General features: G+C 38.2%; 1 protein-coding gene across 2 annotated transcripts; it reads left to right on the top strand.

Annotated features, from left to right (window-relative positions):
• Positions 1-762: 762 nt before the first annotated feature.
• On the top strand, positions 763-23,399 carry myom1b (myomesin 1b). Of its 2 annotated transcripts, XM_055037466.1 has the most exons (37): positions 788-877; positions 1,164-1,338; positions 2,967-3,101; positions 3,214-3,388; positions 5,474-5,631; positions 5,794-5,886; positions 7,230-7,318; positions 7,528-7,569; positions 7,759-7,920; positions 8,034-8,195; positions 9,380-9,521; positions 10,249-10,448; positions 10,684-10,737; positions 10,816-10,940; positions 11,030-11,213; positions 11,803-11,977; positions 12,064-12,185; positions 15,922-16,118; positions 16,212-16,338; positions 17,057-17,241; positions 17,330-17,444; positions 17,535-17,691; positions 18,189-18,295; positions 18,377-18,421; positions 18,510-18,646; positions 18,741-18,885; positions 19,403-19,462; positions 19,635-19,702; positions 19,798-19,911; positions 20,528-20,615; positions 20,693-20,731; positions 20,820-20,925; positions 21,082-21,245; positions 21,350-21,386; positions 21,784-21,806; positions 22,027-22,082; positions 22,188-23,399. In XM_055037466.1, the coding sequence occupies exons 2-37, from the start codon at positions 1,193-1,195 to the stop codon at positions 22,437-22,439; spliced, it is 4,386 nt and encodes a 1,461-aa protein (XP_054893441.1). In that variant the 5' UTR covers positions 788-877; positions 1,164-1,192; the 3' UTR covers positions 22,440-23,399. The 2 variants fall into 2 exon arrangements, with proteins under 2 accessions (XP_054893442.1, XP_054893441.1); XM_055037467.1 differs by lacking the exons at positions 1,164-1,338; positions 2,967-3,101; positions 3,214-3,388 and having other exon boundaries at positions 763-877.
• Positions 23,400-24,217: the final 818 nt, after the last annotated feature.

The following is a 24,217-nucleotide window of genomic DNA, read 5'->3' as shown; positions in this document are numbered from 1 at the left end:
TCAATCCCAGTAGAAACTCAATATTTTTGTGAATATTTTGATTCAGATTCAAAACATAAATTTATAACACACTTTTCAGTTTATATATATATATATATATATATATATATATATATATATATATATATATATATATATATATATATATATATATATATATACAACAAAAACATATTATTTTTGATCCAGTTCACAAATATGAACAACTTTGTGATGATCTGTAAAATCCCAATTCATGAACACACTGATGTGTTCATGAATATCGATCACTTTGATATCTAGTCTTTCTTTGCAGATTGCTGGGAGGACATTCATGCTCTTCTAGCAATGCGAGAGGCTGAAAAGGAGAGTGACATAGTGACTGGTATTTGTTGAATGTGAAGGAGTAACAATAGCATAGCTAAAGTTAGCATCAGTCACAGCTGAGGCTGCTGGAGTAAAAAACAGGACAAAAGCTGCTGAAGGTTAACTAACTCTGACAGACAGCTGGCCACAGTGCAGATGGTAAATTAGGAAAATCTAAAAGTGCTTCAACTTAGAGAATCATTGGGGAATATTCAACCAGTCATTGAGTTAACTTTAAAATCAGATTTGTGTTTACCTTCAGACCACAGTTACTGGCATGAAGACCTGCACCCATAAATGTGTTCCACTATCAGAGTCGACTCGACTCCCAGCTATATTTATCTCTACCCTCTCCTTAAAAGGCCGCGACTGCAGCTTGGACACTCTGGCCTGAGCCAACATTATTTTGGTTGTGTAGACCGCAGCACTGTAAGCACCTACCTGTGGGTTTGCTGGGTTATCAAGCTGTAAAGAGTGGATTTGGATCTTTAATTTTTCTGAAAAGGTTGGAGTTTGAGGGATTTTGTACAGGGTAAGTGGACTCCTGCGGGGAGGAGAATGCAGCTTGCCAGGTTGTAATTGGTGCATATGTCTGATTAAGCATGTCAATGATGTGCCTGACTTTCTGAAACGGATGTCTTTGAAGCAGATGCTGCAAGTTTTTTGATGCTTGAGCCTCCCTTTTTAAATCAAATCATCTAGAAGTATTTTAACTACAGTTGTGTTTTCTTTCTTATTATGAAATAAAAATTTATGTGCAACAGCAGAGAATAAAAGATGATGAACCTGCTGTCTAACTGAACTAACGTGACAAACAGAGAGACAAGAAGAAGCTCTGGGCCGCATCATGTCTGGATCAATACCCTTCTACCAGAAGCACCATCGCCACTACGACCGTAGCTACCGTAGCACGGAGGCAGAGTCTAAAATGAGGCACTACCAGTCCAGCAGCAGGTACTCTGCTGGAACCAGCCTGTCCACCAGCAGCAGGGGGTAAGAAGGAGGAAGGGAAGAAGAAGATTGGGGTAGTTAACTATAATATCCAAGGAAAACCCTACTACCTTTCTAACACCTCTGCCTTCCCCACCCCAGCTGAGCTGGTTCACCTCCATCAACCCTACTGGAACACTTCCCAGTCAGAGTTTTGGGATCATCTTTCCTTTACACCAAGTAACCACTTTTTATCCCTCTTAATTATCCCTAATTTCACTTCGATGAGCCTTCATTCAAAACTGAAGAGCATTCCTGTCAGTATCAACTCCAAACCGGTTGGTGTCCTGCATGCTGGTCTTTGCATGCTATGCTGGAGATGCAGCAAATGTCTTCCTACGAAATGAGACTAATATTTAACACATTCATCCCAAAGTAACTAAACTTTCACCACCAGATCACATTTGTATTGATCGTTTTGGCAGTGTTTCTGAAGGTGTTTCTTAAGACAAAATTGTTTTTGTATGTGTTTCACGGTGTTTATGTGCGCTATGTTCCCAAAAATATTAGACTACTGAAGAATTAATTGAAATAATGAAAGAAATGTTGTAGATAATTTGAGCTTATTCAGACTCTCAAACATTTGGGAGGAATACACAAATCATTTCCTCTCCCTGGTGCATCAAAGCTTACAGCTTAGTGACAAGCCAACTTGCTCAGTGTGAACAAGATCAGGGTCTTTAAATATCATCTCATAGCCAAACTTTTAGAAGATTGGCTCATTGGCACAAAAAAAAAAAACACTGGTGTTGTGGTGACTAAAGATAAAACGAGGAGGGTTATGATGTTGCAAAGATTTATCTGGAAAGGCACTTTTGATGGCATTATTATTTCTGTTGTTCTGCATGTTTACTTTTGGATAAGTCTTTTTGCCCATCCCCAATTATTGCCCCGATTTACCAACCAACACAATGCTTATTTTACCTTATTTTACCCAACACTTTTGATAGCTCCATTTGTACCATATCTTTAAACCATGGCAAATGAACATATATATATATATATATATCTTTTTTTTGTGAATAAAGTTGTTGTTCTGTGGAATTTTTTTACAAGTTCTTGGAAAGTCAAATGAATGCACAAGTTATTTAAAGGGTATTGACATGGAAAAAGAGAGCTGCTCATAACTGATTGCCCTGCTTTGTGGAGATTGTTTTATCGCATACTTCAAATACCAAACCCCACTTCCACACAACCACAGTCCCCAATAAAACTAGAGCAGAGTTTAACCAGTTTTACAGTGGACAGAGATGTCTTGTTTTGAATGAAAACATTGTAAATAGAGAAGCTAAAAAGCCTCATAGAAAGGCAATACTTCTTGAACATTTTCATTGTTCTTTTTTTTTTTTTTTTTGCAATGTCAAGTGGATTAGCCGTTTCAATCTCAGGATTTGGAAGTTTTTAATGAGTTTATCAGGCCTTAATTTTGTTTTTCATTGTGGTAGATTGGAGCTAATTCAATCAAACTGTTGTTGGTAGGTATATTATGCTGAAATAAAGACTAAACTTTATCCATCATTTCATGTTAACCTACTGGTAATCAATTCCTCACTTTACCTCTACCTACATTGTTTTATGAAATGTTGCACTGTCTGGCTTGTGCCAGACTGATGCTGTTGTGTTTGTCTCAGACTTAAGGTGTCTTCTCACTTGGGACTGGAGGAGAACAGACTAAGTCCCTTACCCAAGCGATCCAAGCCATCTTACTTGGCTCTTGACAAAGAGAACCAAATCATCGGCTATGTAGTGCCCATCTTCAGGGGCAGGTAACAAAACATTCACCACATAGAAAGTTCCACACTATCTTGACCTATTTCAGTTATGATAATTCTTACTCCTCTAAACCTACTCCTGTTTCTGCTCCGCTGACACCGATAGTCAAGAGTTTGCTACGGGATTGTCAGACACAGAGGAGGCCAGAGTGAGAGACACAGCTGCATACATGGCCCGCAGGGATTTGTTTACGAGTGGTCTGGAGATGGAGAGGTCAGAGGTGATTTCCAGGAAGGAGGCCATGCGTGAGTCAGCTGAACGCATCTCTCTGAATAAACGGGTCAGTGCCATGTCATGTTGGTATTCAGATTACCAATTTTTGCCATAGTCAATAAAATCAGGCTAAGCTTTTCCTGTTTTAGGTCAGTTAGAATAATGAGAATAATCAAAATGCCAGAATAATAGTGATACTTTATAGATATTTTTTTTTATTACTATCTTCAAATTCAGAAGTTTCCTGTCACTAAGATCACTATGAGTAATATGCAATTCAACAATGTGAGGTTTCCCCAGGTGATGATTTCGTGTCTTTGTGAACTTCTGATCAATTAAATCAACATGTCTGAGCTGAATGGAGAAACCCATGTAGGTGTATTTTAGAGCAATAACTCAGGGAGACTTAGGCCACACTACTTGTGGATGTCATAGGCAAAATATTACAAATTGTGGCGCTCCAAAAGTCTGTTTCATCCTTGAAGAGAATTTCCAGATGTCTCAAGGTTAACCTCTTCAAACACTTTTACACAAGTATAAACACCATAGGAATTCCCAGCCATCATACCATTAAGGAGGAAGATAAATGTGTTTTGTGTATCAACCCAAGAACAGAAGCTGAAGACTTTGTAAAGATGCAGACTGAAGCTCGTAAGAAAGCGTCATTTTCCACAGTGAAACAAATCCAGTACCAACATAGGTTGTACGACCTCTCAAAAAGGAGGAAGCCATTATTCAGAAAGAAATATAACAAGCCAGATTACAGTTTGAATGTCCACTCAGGGACAGACCTGGCTTTAGATTCATGCGTAAAGAACATCATGTGGAAGTATTGAAGCAATATTTAAGACATGAACCAGAAGTTAAAGCTCCAATGGCAAATAACACTACTAAGTAAGCATAGTGCTAAATTAGTTGCAAAGTAGCAATGTGAATGCCTAGAAGAGGGAATAATAAAATACTCATCCCATTCCAATTCCACCAACTATTAAGGAAATGTATTTAAACTTTGGAGTTTAAAGAAACTAATAAAGCTAATAAATCGTTCAATGTTTTTATTATTCTGGGATTTGCCAAACACAAAACATATTGTTAATCCACACTGACCTGGAACAGAAAAAATGCCAGTAGTATGGCTGAAAGTCAGTTAATGACAGTCACTTTTTACATACTGCAGGTTAGCATCCAGTTTTAGCTGAATGCACACTCGCTATATTATTTGTACAAACTGTTACAGAATCAATGCAAGTACTATTTAAATCCATGCAGATGTTTAGTCTGTGCTGATGAAGATTCAATTCATCCTGTGACAGTAAGTGGTTGTAGAATCATTAAGCTCCTTAATATAATTAATGAGACGGTAAAAGCAAAATAATATAACCATTTTCTAACAAAGAAGAAGAATGTAAATTTTACCCTCTATCTCCTAATTCAAATACAGTGTACAGAAATGGCCAGATTACATGCATCAAATATGTAAAAGGACCTGATGTTCCTCAAACTATAATTTAATTGTATCAAAAACCTGCTGAATTATTGTACAAGTATTTCCATTGTAAAATACATAACCATTTAAAAGCAATAACCACATTTGTAGCGCTTACTTTTTTGTCTCCAGTAACTGGAGTTCAAGTAACTGAACCGCAGTTACTTGCTGCAGTCAGTAGGAAGGTTGAGTGCATTTGGTAAAGGAGATTTTCTTACATCATTTTGCACAACAAGGTTATTTATGTATCTGAGTGATTATGTGAAGTAGTAGCTGGGCCATTTAACAAGCATTACAAACACTAGTTACCACCCTTAGAACCTTTATCTGTCTCCACTCTGCCAGGCAAGCTCTCTAGAGGGTGACAAATTCTTAAGGAGATTGCTTTTCTTGAGGTACATGGAAGTCCCTGTGGTCTTGTGCTGGATGGCATGTAGCCACACACATCCCACTAAAATTAGAATATAATAAAAATCATGCACTGCACTCACTCTTAAGACACATGCTGCTGCTGCAAGGCTTGCGTGTGCATCTGAAATCAAACGAAGCACAGAATTTGCACTGTTTGGGTATGCAATGTGAATTCCTGCTGCATTTGTTGGGTTTAGATGTTCACTGGTGGCAAAAGTGAAATTATCCTGAATGTTTTTCGTCTGCTATGTTTAGATCCATGAACACGAGGAACACTTCAAGAGGATGAACGAAGATAGCCTGATGCACGCCCCAGAGTTCGTGATTAAACCTCGCTCCCACACTGTGTGGGAGAAGCAGTGCGTGCGGCTGCACTGCACTGTCAGCGGTTGGCCTGACCCCAGGGTCATCTGGTAGGCCACAGACATGAATCACCTAGAACATAGCCTCTAATCATTCCTGGATTTCCGGATCTCTTTCTTATTCCTTCTGAAAATTCTCAAAATTCTCTTTTCTGCCTCTTTTAATTCTGATTTTATCTGTCTTCTGTCATGTTTTCTACCTCCTAATCTAAGGTACAAAAACAATGTGGCTATTGACCCACTTGCCAATCCTGGCAAGTTTAAACTGGAGAGCAGATACAATGTGCACTCACTGGAGATTAACAAGTAAGTGTAGCCTCCCCTGTCAAACTTAAAATCAACTATATAGCACTTTATATACAGACTTAGAGGGATGCAAATTACTTTCCAGAGAATAATACTCATAAAAAGAACAGTGCTAACCATCTCTTACCAAAATAATGTTCTTGAATCAAGAAAATAAAAACATTTGATTACTACATGGTTGATATAACAAATTTATGCCATAACTTATGGCATAAATTTTAGGACATTCCATGACATGTTTAGCGGGTTTCCTGTAAAATGTAGTTAGAAAAAGCATTTTATGGGGAGAAATAAATTAGGACACCCTCCACTATTCTTACTTAAATAGCTGAAATCACACACAGGCATCAGTTACTCATGAGGATATTAGTATTAGTTAGTATTAATATGTAAATTTAATATATATATTAATTTACCCAATTGAATGTTTGCACATTTCACCATGAAGATTTCATGATGAAAAGAAAATGTCATTCACTATGACTATGTTCTTACGACACATATGTGAACTACTAGATTACAGCAATAACATGTCTGTCTATTGGAGTTAAAACTTGTTTGTAGGAACTCAGCCAAAGTCAGGTAGCAAATGGGACTGAGGTAGAATGAGAATTTAAATTTTGTTTAGAGAAATGCGCTGAAGCATTTGAGAAAAAAACTGCGTGTGAAATTATCGGCACTTTTTGTTGACATAGTGCCAATGCTGGAAAGTGATTTCATGTTTGTGAGGAACTTGTTTTGATGTTTGTGACTTAAAATACAGATATCTCATCTTTAGAGTACAAGCTGAACACACTATTTATTTATCTAGTTGTCTTTTTCTCTAAATTTTGCTAGCTAATTAACTAGTTAGGATGGCAAGAAGGAAAGATCATGTAACGCATTATTAAATACCTCTGGGTATTTAATGGAAATACCTCTGAGTATTTCCATTAAATACCTCTGGGTACAGCCTGCTTGGAACTCTGGACCAATCCATAGATCACATTTTGCTTCTTACGTAAACAACTAAACTCACAAGGTGGGCTGATTTTCCTGCATATTTTCTATGTGTCAACATCAGATTCAGTTTCTGGTACTTCACCCGACACGTACCTTCAAGTACAGCGGTCCGATTGCATTGGATGGAAATGACATCACTAGTGGTGTCTAGTTATTGCCAGAGTATTCCTGGCTCAGAGTTTTGGGATGCTTTATGGCTTGGGGCCCACATCTTTGGTATTATGTATACATGGTTAAGAGGCCTGCTGCTGGAGTTACAGAGAAAGGGCGCCAAACCTGTGAATCCCTCATTGATATTATGTGCATATTATGGAACACTGATTAATGGTGTCATCTTGCAGATGTGATTTTGATGACACTGCCCAGTATCGTGTTTCTGCCATGAATTCGCAAGGAGAGCAATCTGAATTTGCCTCTGTCGTTGTCAAAAGTAGGTTCCACCAAAGCACAGCACTATCACAACCCTCATAATCACATACAAAATTTTTTAAAGGCATATTCAAAAGTCAAAACTAGAGTTTACATATGCTCTTGTCATATTTTCTTAAAATACTGTACATACAGTTCATCCTGACTGACATACAACACTGTGTTCTGCCTACTGTAAGTATTTATAGTAGCTCCTGCTCTTTTCCATAGGGTTCAAAGGTGAAATTGATGAAACACTGCCAGTGCCCAGACGTAAGTGTTAATTTCTAAATTTCTGTCCCGTCATTGGCGACAGGATGCTTCCCAACAAATCTAATGCCTTTGTTATTTCATTCCTTTTACTCTATTGTCAAATTAAATATAGCAAGCAGCATGAAAAGATATCTAGATTTCATGCACAACATATAGTTTCCAATAACTAGTTGTCTTCTTTGCCTCCAGTTGGCCCAGTTTCTGAGTATGGCATCACGTTCCAGATTCACATCGTTGATACGTTTGGAGTGTCTTTTGGAAGAGAGGGGGAGACCATGAGTTTGGGCTGCACAGTAATCATCTACCCAGCTCTCCACCGTTATCAGCCAGAGGTTCAGTGGTACAGAGATGGTAGGTAGACATTTATTACTTCATTGACTCACTTTTAAACCCTTGTCCAACCTGGTATCTTCGATTTATATTGCTATAAATGCAATCACTGCCTTCCGTGTTGTGTCTTTCAGATGTGCTGTTGTCTCCATCTAAATGGACCCACATGCACTGGAGTGGAGACCGAGCCACGTTGACACTCACCCACCTCAACAAGGAAGACGAGGGGCTCTACACTCTGCGCGTCGCCACTAAGTCTGGATACGAGACATACTCTGCCTATGTGTTTGTCAAAGGTAAACCTCTTTTAAAGATATTTTATTGGAAACTGTTACAGGTGAAGTTTTAATTGTGTATTTTGGCAAAATTTGATCCACATATGTTCAAAACAATGCAACTAACCCAACACATCCTATTTGTTTACATAACTTATATACTTATAATCCACGTCAACCCAATCTGAACTCAATGGATTCCCTCGCCTTTGCTTGTGTCTCTGGAGATCAAGGTCACAGTCACAACACCACATGCACTGGCACCTGATAATAACACTGTTTATTTATCAGTGTCTGAAATGTCTTTGAGTGGTTTTAAATAGGATATATCTAATGGAGGCACTGCTAAGCGGCAAGTGTCTGGCATGTGTTTGAATGCCATGGAAAAAACAGGTCAGTTGAACTTATCTTTGTTGCCTTCAGAGACAACCTGTCAAACATGGTTTCAGCATCTGCACACCAGTCATGCTGAGCATGAAGATGTTAGAAAATAGACTCCTATGTCTCCCTTGTGGCAAGCTCATGGTTGCCCAGAAAAAGGAAAGGCAAGGTATGATCTCCATGACAAAAGCACTCTGGTCTTGGCTGCAGTTATAATGTTCGAAGAGGGTTTATTAATGGAATGAGTCTGGCTGTAAGAGCTGTGAGATTAATAAAAGCTTTCAGAAAGAAAGGACACACTCCTCAGGTTACTCAATGCGCTAACTTGGATATTAGATGTTATCTGCCTCACAAAGTATGCAAAGTATATTTTTGCTAGTTAATAATACAAATGTTCAATATTTAAAACCCTTTTTATGAGCAACTGTTTCCTCTAAACATTTGATCCCTCTAAATATTCATTGTTTCAAAATTTACAGTAACAGATAATGTTAAATAGTTGTTTACTGTCATGAACATGAATGAGCCTTGACATTATGATGACTTATGATGACTTTGACATGTTAACAGGGGTCTGGGATATTGGCCAAAGTAGTTATTTCATAATATGCCAGATATAAAAAACAAAAAGCCAATGCAATAGTCATAACTCCCACTTGCTTCAAAAAAGCACATTGTGACTGAACAAGTATTCATGAATATAACTTAAAGAATAGTCAAATGAAAAGATACATTAATACCCAAAAGCCTTTGCTTGGCGATTCTAGTGCTAGGAACATGAAGCAATATATTATAGACTTATTATGGTGATATTGTGTGCTTAGATGCAGATGCAGAGGTGGAAGGTGCTCCTGGAGCCCCACTGGACGTACGCTGTCTGGACGCCAACAAGGATTACATTATTGTTACCTGGAAGCAACCAGCTGTTGAGGGAGGAAATGCCATCTTGGGCTACTTTGTTGACAGGTTTGTAATTCTGCTCTTTGTTTGTTAGCTTCGCTAATCCTACAATGCATTGTCATATGCTCATGTTGCTGATAGTCTATAGATAATATTTTTCTTTAAGTTTAGAATCTAAATCATTCTCTTTTAACTTTCGCTGTATGTTTAGAAGGTGTCGCTCTGCCCTTGTCTTTCCCCTTATTTATCGGCATCCATCTACATATCATAAAACATTATGTATATTGGCCAATGGAAACAAAACAGTCTGCAATGATATCAAGGACCAGATGCGGAGATGTGACAGGGTCAAGGTCCAAAGTGTAATGGCCTTTCTCTTGAAAGTGCAAATCATATATGTCCAATCGCAGGAAAAGTTATGAGTAACAGGAACCAATTAGTTACTAAAACAAAAATCTTATCTATCTCATAACATATCTTTGTGGTTTGGCATGATACAATCAAAAAAGAATAATAACTAAGACATATTAACACAGAAGTTGCATTTGTACGTGTTTGTAGTGCAGTAGCAGGTAAAGTATATTTGCCTCAAACATGTTAGAACCTCTGAAAGAAGAGGAAATTGGAAAAATTGTTTCCTCAATAAGATGACAGACCTTAACCTCAAAATGTCTTATTCAAAGGTATGACATAAAACAATCCTTGTCATTTTATGGTTATGAAAAGTATAACTGCAAGTAAAACTATATTGTCAATTCAGTTTAATATTCTCCAGTTGTGTTGTTATGAACAGATGTGAGGTTGGGACGACTCACTGGGTTCAGTGCAATGACACTCCGGTCAAGTTTGCTCGTTTTCCCGTCACTGGTTTGGTGGAGGGCCGATCCTATATCTTCCGAGTCCGAGCCGTCAACAAGACCGGGATTAGCCACCCGTCTCGGGTCTCTGAACCAGTGGCAGCAATGGATCCGGCCGATCGAGCCCGCATGAGAGGTACTATACCTAGGGGATCTAGCTTTACTATATTTGTGGTTTAAAAAAAAAAACTTTTGTAAAAGAGCTAAATTTATTGAGATTCATAACCTTATAAAAGTAAAACATGCTGAGAAAAAGGAAAACTACAGCTAAGCCCTTCTCAGTTTGAAGGTAAGAAAATAGAAAATATTGAAAATGGAAGATGAATAAAAATCAGGAAATGTAATCAGTTACATGCGTGGTTTTCTGTTAGGCACTTCTGCACCCTGGACCGGCCAAATCATTGTCACAGAGGAGGAGCCTGCAGGTAAGAAAGTCACAGTACTGAATGTCATGTTGCTTACCTGAGGATTGGGGCCCGTCCAACTCATCTTTTCACGTCTAGAGGGCATTGTTCCTGGCAGACCTCGTGAATTGCAAGTGACTGAGGCAACCAAAAACTATGTGGTCCTGAGCTGGAAGCCTCCTGGAGAGAAAGGCCTTGAAGGGGTCATGTACTATGTGGAGAAGGTGAATATTGACAGAGTTCTGCAAACTTAATTTTTGTTGCATTTTTCACATTTTAAAATCTGTTTGACACTATCGGTTTCGTTTGTCAGTGTGTCTCGGGCACAGACAACTGGCAGAGGGTGAACACAGAGATCCCGGTCAAGTCTCCTCGCTTCGCTCTGTTTGATCTTGCTGAGGGAAAGTCCTACCTGTTCCGTGTCCGCTGCTGCAACTCTGCTGGTGTCGGCGAACCGTCTGAGCCAACTGAAGCCATCACTGTGGGCGACAAGCTTGGTCAGAAGATACAGTAACTTGCAGGACTTGACTTATTGTTTAACAATGTCTTTGTGGCATCTTTCTCCCAGAGTCAAACACTTTCCTGTCTAAAAGTTCAGTTAAAAACAACCTAATTTGGGACACTTTTCTGTCTTGGGTCTGGTTCAAATCTAGCATAGATTTAAACTAGATATAGTTAGGTTAAAACTAATGCATACAATTTATGTGGATACAATGAAATAATGAAATAATAATAATAATAATAATAATAATAAATAATAAAACTACCAGCAGAACAGCATAAACCCAGTGTTCTGGTTAAAAACATAACCCAGCTGTTTTTTATGTGTAAAAATTAATCTTTCCCTCAAAAATATAAATATATTTACAAGATAACCAAGTCTAACTTTGATATTAGGGAGCCAAATAAATACCTTAAGCTCGCTCCCTGCCAACTCTTATATTGACTCTGAAAATCAGTCCTGCTCATCTTGAAGCTATTAATAGTATTTCTAACTTATTGGTATTTAAGAGTAAATAAATAAATAAATCTGTAAATAAATCACAACAATAATAGCCTGAAGATATTAAATGATCTCATCTGCAGATATCCCATTGGCTCCGGGAAAAGTTGTCCCCACCAGAAACACGGACACATCTGTCGTGGTGAGCTGGGAGGCGTCTAAGGATGTCAAAGATTTGGTTGGATACTACATTGAGTGTAGTATTGTTGGGAGCGATGTGTGGGAGCCATGCAACAACAAGCCTGTTAGGGCAACAAGGTAAAACTACTTCTTTTGTACTCTTCTGATAATAATCAGATATCAGAAATCAGCATCTGTTATGGATCATAAATTCAATTTTGCAGGTTCATCTGCCATGGGTTGATGACTGGAGAGCAGTACGTGTTCAGGGTGAGGGCTGTGAACGCCGCAGGACTCAGCCAGTTCTCCCCAATATCAGAACCAGTGGAAGTAAAAGCTGCGATTGGTGAGTGAAAAAAAATCATTCACAGGATAAAATGTTGTTAATAGTCAGAAATACTGGAAATATTAGATTATTCAACCCTTTGCGTAAAATTGTCATTTGAACTATATATTTTAAGTATTTAAAATGGAATAAATAAAGTAAGATTTACCTAACTGGGTGAAAATAGATCACTTGTTTACAAAATGTCTCCTGAATGCACTCAAGAGTGTGACTTTTGACAGCTCTTTAGTTATTGATCCCAAAGTCAGAAACATATTTAGTTTCCTGGGGAAAACTGATGGAAGAACAACATTAATAGTGATACCTTTATTTTGTCAGAAGTGTTTTCAGATCTTCATCTGCACTCCCACACTCTCTCACTCCAAAATGTTGTTCTACACCACCCTGTTCAGCTGCATCCACCCTACAGACTCCTCACTTCCTGCTTTGCCTGAAGCAGGTTGGGGTCAGGACTTGTATACTTCCTCTATTTTGGATCAACTTGATCCAATTCAGCGGTCGTTACAAACCGGATAAATGTGGTACACCATTTCTCACAATCCCTCTTTCCTCACACTCACCTTTCCTGGGGCTAGTTTGTGTTGGTCTACGCATGGTGCTGAAGGTACCAAAAGATGGACCCTCACAGATCTTTAAGACTGTTCCATGATTTCTTGTTCTAGAATTTGCTATTGAAGCTAACTGATCATTCTAACATGCTATACATGTCAATGCAAAGTTCTATTTTCTTTATTTTGTCACACTTTAATGTTTGAGATCATCTAACAAATGTTAATATTGGAAAAAAAAACTATAAATACAAAAGGCTCTGGATTTAAGTCTGGACTTTGAGTAAGCCATTTCAAAACATTACTTTGGTTTGTTTAGGAACTTTCAGAGGTAGACTTTCTGGGTCATAGGATTTTTTTTTGCACAACCCAAGTGTATTCAAGCTGAAGGCCAACACTGATTTCCAGGCTTTGAAACATCCAAACTGATTCAGGTCACTGAATTTGTTGCTCATCTCTTCTCTTCTGAAGTCTTTTGGCCTACTACATGGTCTCAGACAGGTTTTATGTACAGGATGTTTTTATCCTACAGAATGTGACAAAAAGCAAAATCAGAGGAAGTCTATAAGGGGACAAATACATTCTAATGGCAGCGCAGCACGTGCAAAAGTATTGTAATCGTCAATAAGCACCTCTCTGTTCCTAACAAAATCTTTCTCCAGCATCCTAACTAACAAAGCCTTTAGATGTCTGTCATTCTGTACTTACGCTCAGAAGCAATGCCAATGTATTTATCTTGCAGGTAGATACTCGGTAAATGTGTTTTGAATCCTATTAGTCCAATATGTGTTAAAATTTATTATTATTTTTAATAAAAGAAAAAAAATATCCAAAAGACACCCAAACAAGAACAAATAACTAAAAATGTCTTCCCATGAATACAAAGTCATGTTGGAAAAAGTGTTGTTCAAAGCAATACGACCATAGCAGAACAATGAGTGTCTTGTAGAACAGTTGGCATTGTTTTTGAACATCATAAGGTGTTGGTGCATGTTCTGATATTCCTAAATCCTTCTCACATGGATGTCACCTGATGGTCATCTTGTCTTCATTTTCCCTCCCAGTCAGATGAAGACATTTCTTTATATTTTACAGGCTGATGTGCTGAATATTGTGTTTATGTGTTCACGTTTCTTTTTTCTGTTGTTGTTGTGCTCCATTATTGCTTTGTGATTTAGTTGCAACATATGTTGTTGCCTGGTCTAAGTCATTGGTTTTGCTTTTCTTTGCTAACACCCATAGGGGGCGGCATTCCACATGGTGTGTTTTCGAAGATGGGGCCGGGGGGTAAAGCGTGCCCACTAACCGAGCACAAGCCACGCTGGACGGACAAGCATGAAACTGTCCAGCCTTCCCAATTCACTGTTGAAAGGCACAATAAACCTCAGGCTGACACTGAAAGCGGAGAGGGGGTCAAGCTTGCTGGTTCATGGTCTGTAGACCAGAGCCCCCTCTCAGAGTCAGGCTCAGTTTCTGAATTTCTTACTGGTAAAATTTCAGCTGTACACTTTGAGACAGTCATTGAGATTCAGGATCAAACTGCTGTGGTGGATAAACTACGTGGTGCACGTAAGTTCACTGTAGAGGGTCCTGGTAAATAGCAGAGTGCAAAGACCAGGAGAGAACCTGAAACCCTTTAGTGGATGCTGTAATAAGTTTAACAGAAAGAAACATAATGTATTCACAATTTTTTAAAATTTTATTTCACCCAAGTTTACTGCACCTTGCAAATGTACACAAGTTCATGTCCCTTGACCTATTTCAGATCATTTTATTACCACAAACTTCAGTCTGTTATTGGGATTTTATGAAACAGACCAATGGAAGAAAGTGCATGATTATAAAGAGGTTACACAGCTTTCAGATTTTTAACAAACATTTTAAAAGTGTGTCATTAGGCCTTTTGTGTCAGGACATTATAGAACCACGTTTTGCTGCAATTACAGTTGCCATTCTTTGTCGAACATCTCTGCCAGCATTACATACATCTGAAGACTAAACTAATTTTTTCTTCTTTTGAGAAAAGCCCAAGCTCAGTTGAATTAGATGAAAAGCATCTATAGACTTTAATTCTTAAAAGTTTTAAACAATTTTGGGGTGTCGCTGGTATCTTGTTTAGGAACTATTGACTGCATGGCTCCATTTTTCCAGTGATGGATTAAACAACACTGACATGTGATTTTGTGATGTTGTGTCCAACTTTTAACTTCTCTACAACCTTGTATCCAAGCTTGGTCTCTAACAAACCTTTGAGACCCTGACAGTGTAAATGAATTTAAATAACAGTTCTTTATCATATGACTTCTGGAGGATTACAAACTCATACATGCCTCTTAAAATTCAATGGATTTTAGATCAGTTACTGAGTACAGTCTGAATACCACAAATAAATAAAAAAAAAAACACCCCCTTCTTCACAATTATACAGTACTTTCTAGTGATCTGATGCATGAAATCCCTTTAATATACATTAAAGTTTGAGAAAGGTTCAAGATCTATTCATTCTTTACAAAACACTGTACTAAACTTAATATAAATATGACAAACGGAAAACTCCACCTGCATTCTTCTGCATTAAAGGTAAGTTTTCACCAGTTCCTTCTTGAACTAAGAACTTAGTTCTTAACATAGAACATAGTTCCTTATCAGTACTTAGCCCTAAGTCACTTCCCAACTCGTTCGCCTGTCATCTGTAACCTCAGCACCAGCTTCCGCTCTCCTGATGATTGCCCTTGAGCACTTCAACTTTCAACATGCAGAAATTTTTCCTGTCTGGAGTCTCTCAGTCTGAGTCTGTCCCAGAAATGGACACTGAACCGAACACAAGAGCAGGACACTTGACCTTTCTGGAAATGAAACACTCCAGAAATCCAACTCTTGGGACACTATGAGCCCAATTCAAGCCAAAAAATACACCAAGTTCACAGTTACTCTCTTAATTGTGTTTCTGTAGTGCTCATAAACATTATATTATATTTAACTGAACATGAGGGTATTCTATATTTGTTGTGAACATATTCAGTATTTAATTCCTTAGTAACACATGTAAAGGCATATTAAACCGCTTGATTTAATAAAGATAATGAGTGCATTAGACCAGATGTGGTCAGTTTCCTGTTACTTCACTTTCCCATGAGCACAGTCTCTCTGTTGAGGCGATGGTGTTAACTTGAAGTTCTCTGTCCCAGCATCTCCTGCTCCACCCTATGGCATCACCATTCTGGAGTGTGTGCGCGACGCCATGGTGCTCTCCTGGAAGCAGCCGACCTTCGTTGGAGGAGCTGACATCACCGGCTATTTCGTAGATTACCGTGAGGTCGTCGATGGCGTGCCGGGGAAATGGCACGAGGCCAACGTGAAGGCTGTGAGCGAGAGGGCCTACAGGGTGAGCTCACGGGAACCCTTTCTACGTCCAGATGTTTTGCTGGTGTGTTCATGACCAGCAGGTAATTTATCTGGTTGTGTCTGTGCCTGCCAGGTGTCGGAGCTGCGGGAAAATAGAAAGTACCAGTTCCAGGTGCGAGCTGCCAACATGGCGGGCGTCGGGATCCCATCGATGCCCAGTAACACCTTCCTGTGTGAGGAATGGACCATTGCTGTACCAGGTTGGTTGCTCAAGCTGGAACTATCAAGATTATGAAAACCCTATCTCACTCTTAATTGATTAAATTCATAACTAAAATTAATCAGTCGCGATTATGCTTTGGTTTTGTAGAATCCAGACCACTGGTCATATTTTACTTGAAACATTTCTCCCCAGTGGAAAGCATCCTGCTATTGATTAATCACTGCACTTTTAGAAAATATTTATGTATGGTTCTCCACCATACATAACAATCAAGTATATGCTTTGATTTTCCACATTTTCACTATGTCTTAAAAAAAAAAAACGTGGTTGTACATTAAAGGTTGAAAGATGTCTACTGGTGTAAAAATATGGTAGAAAAGTTGTAATGATTAAATTTCAGCATGAATTATGAACAAAAAGTTTATATTTGCTGAAAGACACTGTATGTGTCTACAAAATAAAGGCAATGATTGGTTGACTTAACAGCTGTTAAAAATGTATAATATAACTCAGTGTTTGGATGGTTTGCTACTTTTTCAAATTTTCAAAAAGATTATAGATGTATAAAATTTACGGGCACCCAAAATAAACATCTGAGAAGTTAATCTATCACAATATGATTAATTTAACCAACGAATCTGTTGTCATAAGTACTGTAGAATAATACACATCAGAAAAACAAGATTGCAATTTATTTTTGCTACTTGTACCAACAACTTCAAATTTTCTAAGACTTTTACATATTTTTTCTGCAGGACCTCCTCATGATCTGCAGGTTTTAGAGGTGCGTAGCGACTCCCTGGTGTTACTGTGGAAACCTCCTGTGTACCAGGGCCGCGATCCGGTCAACGGTTTCTACGTTGACATCAAGGAAGGAGATGCACCAGAGGAAGCCTGGAGGGGCGTCAACACCAAGGCAGCAGAGAAAACTTATCTCAAGGTCATTACATGGAGTCCGTTTGGAGCATTTTCTCCTGAAACAGGACTGTACAAGCTGTCTTATCTGGCGTTGTCTTTAAACTTTGCAGGTAAAGGATCTTAAGGAAGGTCAGACGTACATGCTGAGAGTGCGTGCTCAGAATAAAGCCGGTGTGGGCAAAACCTCAGATGTTACAGAGCCAGTCGTGGCTCTGACCAAACCTGGTAGGTAAACATTGACAAAGGGGCAGATACCATGAGGGTATAATGGTAATGTGAATGTCCTGAACTCCTCAGCATATATTTGGCTTTCAGGTACTAAGGAGATAGTTGTGGACGTCGATGATGACGGTGTCATCTCCCTGAACTTTGAGTGCTCTGACTTGACGCCAGACTCCAAATTTGTGTGGTCCAAGGATTATGAAGAAATCACAGACTCCAGTCGTCTGACCATTGAGACCAAGGGAAACAAGTGAGATGACTCAGTCTGTCTTATTACATTCAGTGTGTGACTAAGTGTAGATATCAGATTTAACAGCAAATAAATTATGAAGACCAAGCTTGTTAAACAGAGCAGAAAATAAAACTATGGGAGTTAAGGACTTGCCACCTGAGGATATGTTTTATTTAGGAGTTTGGTTAATCTTCACCTAATGTGTTGTTATGTCTATTATCTTATATTTGGGGAGAGAAAATGAAAACTACATTTTCCACATATTTAATTCATTTTTAACATCAGATGTCATTGTGACTGTACAAGGTTAATTTCTTTAAAGGCTTTAGCATGGTGCCACCAAATATAGAGTGTGCTGCTTTTAGCCAACTAGTTGATAAAGGAAAAATGCTTTAAATACTTTATATCCGTTTGCGTCACTATTATCCTCGTTTATTTCAATGACCTTTACATGTTGCTGTCACTGGACATTCAACTTAAGATTGCATAAATCCTAACACAAGCTTTGTGTTCAGATCCAAAACCGTTTTCAACAGTCCTGGGGAGGAGGACATTGGTGTTTACTCATGTCTTGTCACCCATACTGATGGTGCTTCATCCAGCTATACTCTTTCTCAAGAAGGTGGAACCTTTTTCTTTTAACAAAACAACAAAAGAACAGGTCAGACCCCAGTTTCAATCACAACCTTTTGTTGTTCCTCAGAGCTAAAGAGGCTGCTGGAAGTCAGTCACGACCACAAATTCCCAAGTAAGTGCTTCAAAGTTTCTCTGAGATGGGACTTTTTCTTTATTTCTGTTCATTTCTTGTAAGATGACTCTGCATTTTCTCTTCACAGTTATTTCACTGAAGTCAGATCTGGCAGTCGAGTTACAGGAGAAGGGCAGAGTGCGCTTCTGGCTGCAGGCGGCGCAAATGTCAGCGAATGGCAAAGTGGATTATGTTTTCAACGATAACGTTCTCTCCCAGGGAGATGTCAGTGAGATGTTCAACTCTTTTATCATGAAAAGTTAACATTTGTAATAGGAAGGGAAAAAATCATTGCTTTTTAAAACATTTTTTTCTACAGAAATACAAAATGAACTTTGACAAGAACACCGGTGTGATTGAGATGTTCATGGAGTCTCTGACTCCTCAAGATGAAGGGACTTACACTTTCCAGCTGAACGACGGAAAAGCAACAAATCAGTCCAGCTTGGTGCTGATAGGTGATGGTACGTTAACAACAACAAACAAACAAACAAATGGAAAAAATTTCTTACATTTGATTGAGTTACAAGCGAAAAGACGCCTTTCTTTGTTTGTAACAACTGCATGAAATGTTATAGGGAAAAACAACTCTTGGAAAAAAGAGGGTTGTACAAAGTGCTGCCAATATATTTAGTCTGTAACTGGTGTAAAATACTTTTTATGTAGGATCTTTTCTTCTACATTTACATATTAATGTCAATGTAAGTGTAGAGCATGCTTTGGGAGCGATTCACCACTAGAGGGCAGAAAACGATCTGTCATATTATTGAAGAACTGAACACACATAGAGCCTCACACATAGATAAGCTTTGCCAAAGGGAGTTTAGCCTCTAAAACAGTCAAATGTAATTCAAAACTCATGTTGTCATTTCTTATTCATGTTTAGTCCCCCTACAGCCCCTGACCCCCAACATGTTTACCTGATTATGTTATTGGAATAAAACTATTCATCTATATTTTGCTTACTCTTTTCGCTTTTAGTGTTCAAGCAGCTGCAGAAAGAATCAGAGTTCCAGAGAAAGGAATGGTTCAGAAAGCAAGGTAATATAACAAGAATAACTACTTTTTTTGTCTGAGTGATCTCAAACAAATCACTCAAACACTTTTGACTTCTTTATCAACGGAGTCAGAAAATCAGCTTAGATTCTAAATAAATCAAAACTTCTTTTGTTGTAACTGACAGTCAGTAACAACATTTGTTTACATGTCTCAGGTCCTCATTTTATTGAAGGCTTGAGTTGGGAGGTAACGCCAGATTGCTGTGTGATACTCAAGTGCAAGGTGAGTCTTAGACTTAGAGAAGAAGCACATTCCCCTCCACTCACTTTTTGAATACTTCAAGTCTAAAAGTACCCCTCTGCTTGGCTACATCCCAGGTTGGCAACATAAAGAAGGATACCTCGGCTGTGTGGCACAAAGACAAACATCAGATCAAAGCCGATGAACAACTCGGCTTCACAGAGGGAGTTCTCAAACTGGAAATTGCCCAGGTGAGAAAAAAAGGAAGACCTCTTAGTAACATGATATAATGTCTTGCTATTTTCAGACACCACACTATCTTAAGCAGAAGCTTAGTCTGCAGCAATGAAGATTCAGCCAAATGGGAGCAAGCATTGACAGTACAGAGTTTTAAACTGTCAGCCCAAGTTGGTCAGACCATCATTTCAGACTTTTCATTTGAATAACCATGTGAAATGCATCTTAGATATATTGACAAAAGTAACAAACAAGATACTGCTTTGGCAACTATTAAAGCAAAAAAAAAAAAAAAAAAATTATTCATTTGATACCTTATTTCTAGAAGTATATCATAATGATTTAAAACAAATGTCATGTTTTCAAGAGTTATCTGTCTTTAAGTTTAGCTTATATCTTTCAAATATCAAATAATTAATCCTTCCCTATTATGATTGATAATAACTCAGCTGTAGAAGCAGCAGACTATCCAAATTCTCCGTTTTCTGTTCTACTTGAAGAGGTTTAAGTGCTTTTTGAAAATTAAAATTAAACATGAACCACTAGTATGTTTTCCGATTGTTACAAATTCAAGGTCCTGCATTCCATTAGAGATGCACTTGCATTAATTTTACTTTCCTGTTTTGCCAGATTTCCAGAAAGGACTCTGGTGTGTATGAGGTTGTTCTAAAGGATGAGAGAGGAATAGACACATCCACACTGAATCTGACAGATCAAGGTAATAATTCCAGAGTCAGTCTGTCTAGAAAAACAGCTTGTGATGCACTTTGCATCACCAATTTTACTCTTTTTCAGGTTTCAAAGAATTGATGAATGAAGTTTTCAGCTTTATTGGTGAGGAGAAACATAATTTCTGCATCCTAATAATCATTTCTTAAAACATAAGTGTTAAAAATAACCGTTTTGTCGTTGCTGCTTTTAGCTAATTCCTCCACTCCACTGAAGATCACAAGCACAGATGAGGGAATTCGACTCTACACGTTTGTCAGCATCTACAACGACTTGCTCCAAGTCACATGGCATTACAAGTCAGTTTAAGGGAACATGCTGGTCTTCTTTTTATTATCCTGCAGATACATATCATTAATACACACAGAGAAAGCTTTGTGTGCATGTTCTTGCTTGTTTTAATTTCTCAAAGCGGTCTATGTTTGCACGCGTTTTGCCTTTCGTTTTTCTAACAGGGACTCGGCGATCTCCTTCTCTGACCGTATAAAGAGTGGTGTGGTTGGAGAACAGCTGTGGCTTCAGATCTCAGAGCCCACCGAGAAAGACATGGGAAAATATGCCATAGAGTTTTACGATGGAAAGGGCGGTCTCAGGAGAACAGTGGAACTCTCTGGTCAAGGTGATTCTCAAGAACTTTGACTAGACCTGAGCTGTACTCCGTTTTGATTCTAAGCAGATGTATACTGAGCAGATTAATGAAATGTTGTTGTTTTTTTCTTTTAGCATTTGATGATGCTTTTGCAGAATTTCAGAGACTCAAGTAAGTTTGTGCTAATCTTTCTGTAACTTCAAAGTGGCCATTTTATTAGGTACATATTTTAACACCCATTGAGTATGTAACTATTCAAGCATGTTTAGAGGGGAAAAAAACCCACTAGACCATATCCGATCCAGCAGCTAAAAATCTTAAAAAACAACAACAACAACAAAAGAAACACATTGTCTTCAGCTCAGACGAATGTCTCCATCTTCTCTCATTTTCTTGGTAGAAAGAACTTATTAGTATTAATTTTAGTAGCCACATTAAAATATTTCTAACATATTACATGCAGAGTGTTCTTAGTAAATAGTGTGCTTTACACAAAACCTCTGTGTTTGATCCAAATTATGTCTTTGATTCTTGTTTTAATCTGTTGCTTTCTTCTTTGTATCCTTAGAGCTGCAGCTACTGCAGAGAGAAGTAAGTATTAACTCCTTATTAAAGTTATAGTCAGAGCCCAAACTGCTAGAAGAGACTAAAAAAGTTCTTACAACTTTTTTTAAATGAGCATGTCTTCATTGTGAGATAATGGCACAAGCCACATTTACTTCATTCATTTTTAGACAATGAGATATATAAGACACTTTAAGAGGTAAAATACATGTATCTCAAATTAAATTAAACTGTTCCTTATGCTAAGATCGTGCTCGAGTGGCAGGAGGCCTGCCTGATGTGGTGACTATACAAGAGGGCAAGGTAAAGAAACAGTGTTGACTTTACAGTGGCCTAGTCTCCATCTCTTCTATGCAGGACTTAAAGAGGTGTTTTTTTTTGGTATATTTGTACATTTCTCAACCTCAGGCTCTCAATCTCACCTGCAACATTTCGGGCAACCCCGTGCCAGAGGTCACCTGGCTGAAGAACGACAGGGAGATCACCTCCGATGAGCATTGCATCCTGAAGTTCGAGTCGGGCAAGTTTGCCAGCTTTACCATCACCGGCGTGAACACGTCGGACTCCGGCAAGTACAGCATCCTGGTGAAGAACAAGTTCGGCACAGAGAGCGGTGACTTCACCGTAAGTGTGTTCATCCCGGAGTCAGGCAAGAAATAGTAAAAGTGGTCCAAGTCTTATCGTAAATACCTGTAAATGGAGTTCACTGGAAAAAAAAGAGCCAGAGGGAGGATGTGTTTGACGTTCAGTGTCTAAATGAAACTTGAAAGGTGCTGCATCTGAACTTTAAACTTAAAGCAGTTTCTGTGAGAAAAAGAAAAAAAAATGTCAAGCTAAGAATTGATCTTCACATTTAGTCCAATATTAATAATCTAAATAAATATGGTAATTTCTTCCAAATCCAAATATTACTGGTGCAATTTCTGTTTGTGTAAAGTCATAGCATGCAGAGGAAAGTATTAGCTTTAGAGGAATAAATAAAATAAAAACTTCTTCACTTAACAAAAGAAAAATAGCTGCTAAACTGTTTGAATAAAATGCTTTGATCTCAAAAATATTAGTTTACGTGGAAAGTCTATTAAAACATGAATGTTTTTACATTTGCTACAGATTTTTGCAAGCTGCGCTACTCACCAAGTTAAAAACAATCAAATAACAAAAGATAAAATGTTCTCTTTTCTTGAGTCTCTTCACAAATTATAAGAAAACTGTTAGAGTTAACATTAGTATCATTTTGGGATCATTTCCCAATAACATAAAACAATAAAAGCTAAAGACCCAGAGCTTCTCATTAAGAAATATTCACTTTAAATATGAGTTCCACAGTTCAGGCCCCAGCTGAACATGAAGTCAATGTTATTGGTGTGTTTTTGGTGCAAATAAAATCAGTAGCAAATGTGTGAAAACATGAGTAATTTCATTAGATTGTATGTTCAATGTGACATCACTTTGTTCCACTGTCTCTAGTCAGTATTCTGTCTGCACATTACTTTTGATGTTTTCACTGTTGTCGTGACAAACCCATCACAGTCACTGTTATTACTGATGACAGTGGTTATCGCTCCACTTTCTGTTGCCCTGTTTCCTGATTAAACTAATAAATATTGGCATGTATCCCCACTTCCTCCTCCTTCTCCTTTATGAGTCGCCTCACTTTGATTCCACCGTTCACCTTTCTCACTCCACGCTCTCCCTTCAGCTCACTCCTTTCTTCCTGTAGGCACGGTTTCTTGTAGAGCTGGAGAAACTGAAGATCTACCACCTGCATGGAGACATGTCGCCTCAACCCTGCAATAAAACTTAATTTGTTATAAGAGAACCAGAGAAGAAAAACAAAACCAGGATTTAAGCAAAAGAAATTATATATATGTAATTTACATATACACTCCTGATCAAAATCTTAAGACCAGTCAAAAAATTGCAAGAATTTGCATTTAGCATTATTGGATCTTAAGAAGGTTCTAAGTAGAGCTTCACAATGTTAAAAGAAGAAATCAGCATAAGAGACAAAAACATTTGAGCGGGGAATTAATTGAAAACTGCATTTATACTCAAACATGATTTTTTCAGCTGATCAAAAGTTTAAGACCATAGCTCAAAAAAACCTCCAAAACCCAAAACAGAAATCAAAGTGCCAAAAAAAGGACTCAGTAATGAGTAGCTCCACCATTCTTGTTGATGACGTCAAACAATCGTTTAGGCATGCTTGATGCCAGTGTTTCCAGGAGGCTAGTGGGAACATTGCTCCAAGTGTTGAAAATGGCTTCACGAAGGGCATCCACTGTCTGGAACTGATGTCCATTTTTGTAAACTTCCCTTGCCATCCATCCCCAAATGTTCTCAATTGGGTTTAGATCCGGGGAACATGCAGGATGGTCCAAAAGAGTGATGTTATTCTCTTGGAAGAACTGCTTTGTCAGGCGGGCATTGTGAACTGC

The sequence above is a fragment of the Poeciliopsis prolifica genome, unplaced genomic scaffold (assembly GCF_027474105.1).
Source record: "Poeciliopsis prolifica strain line A6 unplaced genomic scaffold, Auburn_PproV2 SCAFFOLD012, whole genome shotgun sequence".
Classification (NCBI taxonomy): domain Eukaryota; kingdom Metazoa; phylum Chordata; class Actinopteri; order Cyprinodontiformes; family Poeciliidae; genus Poeciliopsis; species Poeciliopsis prolifica.
This window is presented reverse-complemented; position numbering and strand designations above follow the sequence as displayed.